The sequence below is a fragment of the Phallusia mammillata genome, chromosome 3, assembly GCF_965637545.1.
Source record: "Phallusia mammillata chromosome 3, kaPhaMamm4.hap1.1, whole genome shotgun sequence".
Taxonomy (NCBI): domain Eukaryota; kingdom Metazoa; phylum Chordata; class Ascidiacea; order Phlebobranchia; family Ascidiidae; genus Phallusia; species Phallusia mammillata.
In genome coordinates, this window is record NC_137254.1 from 14,124,077 (window position 1) to 14,130,445 (window position 6,369).

Consider the following 6,369-nt stretch of genomic DNA (forward strand, 5'->3'; position numbering starts at 1 on the left):
AAGCAGTAGTGATCTTCAGGAATTACCAAGCATGTTGAAAAATTATTGTCGAGTAGAATACGACCATCAAGGCTTATGTTATAGCTTCAGGGCAAAACGCCAGAAGCTCATATTTGAAATTTATTCATAAACGTTTTTTTTTAGCTTGTAAAGTTTAGTACCATAGCTTTTTTACTGTGGCGCAAGTGTAAAAAGTCGCAATCTCGGCAAGTCTTATCGGTTAACAAAGATCGATAGGTCTTATCGGTTTCCTCAAACTACTGTTTTGGACCTAATTTGCAAGAGAAAAAATAGGTGCAATAATGATAACTAGTGTGCTCACAGCGCACTTTTAGTCAAATTAGTCATTGCTTAGTCACTGCTCGAAGTTATATTTTGATTCTATTTTAATAAGCATCATTTTAAATTAGAAAGTACATAAAAAAAATTTGACTATGAACAGCAGACCTGTATCATCACTTTCTGCGTCTGAAAATGATTCTACATTGGATAACATTGCTCTTAGCTTGTCTACTAGTAAATATGTGGTCTCAACTGAAAACGATTCAATAGATGACAAATGGTCAGACCCAGCAGAATCAAATGAAGATTTGATGAGATTAATTGCATCACTTAATGAAAATGAAAGTAATGCCTTCTCCTTCCAAAAACATGCGGACTCAGACCATCAAAAAAAGATTGGAGAGCTGCGGCAAGAAATTCAAGACACAAGAACTCCGCTCACCCACCTAGAAGAGTTTGAACAGTTTGCAAAAAAAGAGTTGTTGTACATTGGCTCTATACCTATGGACCAATTGCAAAAAGAGGAACAAAAGTTAAAAGAAGAATGTGTAACTAATCAAGCATTGCAGGCTACAGAACAGCAAGGTAGAATTGAGAGACTGGTCAAACTTACTGAACAAGCAAAGGAACGAATTTACCTTGAACTTAAAAAGCAGCAAAAAATAGCTGATTTGAGAGAGGAAAAATTGAAACAACAAGAAAAGACCATTTATGAGCAACTGCAAAAGGCATTTCGACAAGCTGAAAATGATTTAAGACATGTGCTAGAAAGGCGCAAAGCAGAAGTCAAATCATTTTATGGACATCTCACATTTGCAGACAGTCAGTATGGAGGAAGTAAAGGCAGGCGCTGGAGAGTTGAATGGTCTAAAACACCACAACCTATTCAAATCAAACTTCGATGCGTACGTGGCATTAGGGACAAAGTACCAGCAGGAAGATATGTTTTGATGGTTTCTCTTTATGACAGGCTGGGAGGTCATGTACTTCGTTGGTCAAAGTTGACTGGGCAGCAGTGGGGAGGGGCAACACTGCCTGTGTTTCATGATGGGAGCTACTCCTCGTCTGAGTTAAGTGTAGATCAGAGTGTCTTCACTGTGTTGCCTCCCCAATGGAAAGTTCAACCAGGAATGATTCTGGCCTTCGAATTGTTTTTGTTGAGAGGTTCTGTTGTTCCTGTGGATCGTGTTGTGGCATGGGGTTGCTTTCCCATATGTGATGGGCAGTTTAGAATAGTTGAAGGATTCTACAAATTGCCATTGATTAGAGGGCACATGGATCACAGAATTTCAAAGCATTCAACTATAGAAGAGTTAGTTGCAACTGATATTGACCACTGGATTGCAAACATGTACATTCAGATAATTCGTCTTCCAAGTTACCTATCTGGTCAAACAGAGTATGAAGTTGAATTGCAGTTCACATCTGGATTGTTAAGTTACCCTGACCGAATTGAAAATGCAGAGGAGGCAGCAGATGGAGAAAAAATTCCTACACGAGAAGATGGAGATGAACTGTCAAATGCAGGCGACACAGGATCAGCATCAAACATGAGTATTAAAATTGGTGACAAGCCTGGACCATCTGACATAACATCTGGACTGGGTGAAATGACATGTAAAGAAAGCAATGGTGATGTTAAACCAATCAAAAGCAAGTCATTTAGTGTCAACAAAGCTTCATCAATGGAAATCAAAAAAAGGAATAATTTTCAAACATGTGACAAGAACAGTGATGGAGATGTTTCAGATGGTGAAGAGCTTCTTCCTGTTGCAGGACAACCAGGTATTTCCTACAAGATTCATTATAAAAACACAGTGGAAGATTATAATGCCAAGAGGGCAACTACACTCATTCCAAAAACACCACTCCTAAATAAGCATGTAACCAGGCCAAAGATGACTCATTTGGAGGAGCTTGAAAGACATACATTTTCTGTACAACCGCCTTTTTCGATGAAGGGACGACTGCAAAGAATTGGTCATGAAAGAGCAGAGTATATTGGAAGGATGTTTTTATCTGAAATGGGTTTTTCTCAATGGCAAACTCGGGAATTTTGGACAACAGTTTTGCTTTTGGTTCTTCTGTGGTTTGTACGACTGTATATACACTACTCCGGACAGTGGCTTTTCTTGCAGGCTCTGCTACTACCAGTGAGCTCGTTTGTGTTTTTTCCATACACTGTCAATCTGAATTACCAGGCTCACCTTCTGACAACCGGGGAAGAAATAGGTGTTGTTGTGCTTGGACCTACGTCAAATATAATCATCCAGATTCTGCTGGTACTAATTTCATGGATCAGTCAAATGGTTCTTGGGACATTTCCACTCCTGTTTTCAAAGTTTATCCTTGCTTTCTCTGTATGGGTTGTGTTGGACCCATATTTAATACTGATCGTTGATGCTATCTTGGGACACTATGTGCAATCTCCCATTAATCCCATTGGGGATGCTTTCAAACTTTACTGGCATTTTTTAGATGTTGAAGGTTCTGGCATCATAGGCATTCCAATCACAATATTCCTGTACCTGGTTGTGACATTCATAGCTGCTGTTGTACTGTATCTTTACTTCTTGAAGTTACACAATAATGGGCGCATACTTGACGTTTTCTTTCGACTTCATGATGATGAAGATTGTTTCTTCATGCCTTATGACCTTGAGTTAAGCAACCAGGAATTAAGCTATATTGTAAAGAAAGCTGAACAGTGGAGAGGATCAGACGGAGAGCGTCGAAAAGTCTCAGTGTATGACTACATTTGGGATGAAGATTCCGATGAGTTTGATACCATTAAGCAGCAGGAAATAACTACACATATTGCCATACACACACTTCATTTGGATGGATTGCGTGAACTTTATCGCCATTTTCTTAAACTTCCAGATGGTGCAATTGTTGAAGTATTTGGGGAACTTGGTTCAGCACATTTGCTTCCTGATGTCAAAACAGCACTGCTTGAACGGGCCAATAACATGGAAAACATGTTTGGTTCATCAGTAAGCCTTGAGCCAAATGGAACCCCAGCCTTCACAGGTAACGGTTTCCCATCAATGGTTCAAACTCTTCAACTGCCAATTGTAGGTAAAAAAGAACGGCCAGTGACTGGAGATTCAATGAAAACAAAAGAAACAATTCGTCGAGACAGCAGTGACTCATCATCAGATAATAATTCCGGCTTTGGACCACCGCTTGTATGTAGTGGCACTGCACAACTAGCGAAGTAATTTTTATCTAATCACTGTTTTTGTCACTGTATCCATGTATTTTGTATCTTTACAACACATGTAGAAATAAACTGGAGTAGTTCGACCTAATGACCAGATGCTAGACATTTTTGTGTATGTTCACAAAAGTTTTCACTTGTAAATGAGTTACACTTCCAATGCATTGTCATCTTTAAAGCACTGTAGATTGTGAATGAAAAAAATGATCTATTTCTTTTCAGTCCTTGTACTTGCATATGATACACTGTCAATTACATTAACACACAATAAAAAATGTGATTTAAAAAAAAGTTATATTTTGTGCAGAAGGCTACAGTTTCAGCTTCTTTTAGAAATTTGAGGGTTTCGTTTACTGTTCAAAAATGTCGCTTCAGAAAAATCTAGAACGCCCGTTTTCGTGTGAAATTTGTGAGAAACGATTCAAGCGAAAGGAACATCTAATACTTCACATTCGCACGCATACTTTTGAACAACCGGACGAATGTGACTTGTGTGGGATAAGATTTAGCCAGTCAAGCTGAAAGGTCACAAGCGATCTACGCATAACCAAGGACAGTAGTTTGTCTGTGGATTCTGTAAAAAGGTTTTTAAACATAAATCCAGTTATGAACAGCATTCAAATGGCCACACAGGAGAAAACCCGTACAGATGTAAGTTCTGTGACAAGTAATTTGCACGAGCAGGAACTTGTAAACTTCATGAAAAAAATTATCAAGGTTTGTTTTACATGCTTTTTGGTTTGCAAATTAATATTTTTATGCGATCGAGTAAATTCTCTTTTGCATTGGACTGCATAAACTTGTATTTTATAATATTAACAGAATAACCCTTATGGACTAATAGCAGATTTGCAGTTTGCAAAGGCAACGATATTGAAACAAACAACTTATATACCATCACTATGGTAACATTGCTTCTGCTCTAAATCATAATACACAGTGGCGTAGCAGCTACTTGGCGGTTCTGGCTCTGCGGCAGGCTGCAAGGGGGCGGCAAAATGACTTAAGGGGGCATTTCTGGATAAAAGTCAATATTTTTCCAAAAACGTTTTTTGTTCTCATAAAAAAAGGAAATTTATCAGGATTCTGAATCTGTAATCCTTTCGTTTCTCAGAGCTCAAAATGATAAAGTCGTATTTACGTTCTACCATGAATGATGATCGGCTATCAGCTCTATCGATTCTTTCCAGAAAAGAAGAAAAGAGACTACGTTCAAAAATTTCGAAGATATTATCGCTGATTTTGCTTCGGCGAAAGCTCGAAAAGTTCAGTTTTGAGGCGGCTATTTATCTTTTATTTGCCCAACACATTTGTTCTCCATTTTTTTTCTTTTATTTTTGGCCTTAACGCTGAGACCAGCGAGTCGAACCGGATTTGAACCCGAACCCGCGATCCGGTTTAAGCGGTTAATTTCATTAAACTCGAACCGAACCCTGCTAATTCCGATTTTCTAAAAACCCGAACCGGAGTCGAACCCCTTATTTTGTTTGGCGTTAAACCCGAACCGCAATCGAACCAGTTAAAATGCAGTCTGTTGATATTTTGCGAACTTTAAAAAAAAACACCGCCCTGAACAATACAAAAGATAGCACTAATAAGGCGTGTCAAAACAATAGTGCACGGGCAAAATTCTTTTGAAGTTTTATAAGGCCAGGTAGATGATGGATAAAATGAAATTAAAATGAATAAAAATTTGAACCGGTTTAAAAGCCGTAAACCTGTTCGGAGCGGATAATTTGCCCAAACCAGATCAAAACCCGAAAATATAGATTTTGAAAAACCGGAACCGAACCCTTAAAAACAAAACCAAGTGAACCCGAACCGAACCTGAACCCATATGACAAGCGGTTTGACATAAAGGCCGAAAAGAATCAACAGAAAAATATTAATTGCGTGACAAATCCTAATGTTCACCATATGAATGTCCCAAAATTACGTGCCATTTTCCAATGCTCTGGGTGCCACTTTTGGCACGCGTGCCACGTGTTGGACACCCCTGCTTTAATATATACGCTTGTCAATAAAACTTTCCGGCCTATACGGGCTTCCCAAAAACGATTCGGGTTCGGCCGAGTTTCGTGCTTCTACTTTCGGGTCGGGCTCCAGTTTCAGGCCCATTTGCAACTCTGTGTTGTAGCTTTCTCTGTTGACACATTTTCTGTGAGGTATTTGAGAAAAAAAAAACGATTGAGTCATCATCATCCTAATGAACATGTCTTTGTTTGATAACTTTTTTTGTATTTTCACATTTTCGTATTTATAGTGCAGCATTTTTGGGTATTTTAAGTATTTTTTTTGCTTTCAAAAACGCTCAGATGTGAGTAGTAATGTATAAAACTTGTTTAAGTTCAAATTGTTACTGTACCTTAAATGTGTTTTCCATTTTATTTCCCCCTTTTTACTACAGTGGTTTGCAAGGGGGCGCATGAGTGACGTCAAATTTTTAGTGCTGTTAAAAACAGGGTTAATGACGTCATAGATACGCAAAATTTTGCATGACGTCATGATATGACCTAAACTATGTTGTGACGTTATTTCATGATCTTGTGACGTCATTAACCTATGTACGTACAATTGTACACTAGACCCCACTTGGGTATTGCTACCCAAAAAATGTCTGTTATTGCAGCTGCAGCAAACTAATGCAAAATCACAACCATTGTGTTTCTCCCACATGGCAACCATGATCCTAATTTTTTTTTTTATTTCCACACAATTCAGTTAACTCAAATACATACAGGCAGAACATTTCAATGGCTCTAATCTAAATTTTGGACACACAAATTTCTCAAATACACCGAATGGGGAAATTATGCACAAATGGTGAGGATAAAATAATTTTTTTTGAAGAACATACGCTTTCA

At 38.3% G+C, this 6,369-nt stretch overlaps 1 protein-coding gene across 1 annotated transcript; it reads left to right on the forward strand.

Moving 5' to 3' along the window:
- The first annotated feature begins 333 nt into the window (after window positions 1–333).
- LOC145218945 (uncharacterized) lies at window positions 334–3,801 on the forward strand. The gene has a single exon (XM_080086365.1). The coding sequence runs from the start codon at window positions 435–437 to the stop codon at window positions 3,504–3,506; it is 3,072 nt and encodes a 1,023-aa protein (XP_079942491.1). The 5' UTR covers window positions 334–434; the 3' UTR covers window positions 3,507–3,801.
- The last annotated feature ends 2,568 nt before the right edge of the window (window positions 3,802–6,369 follow it).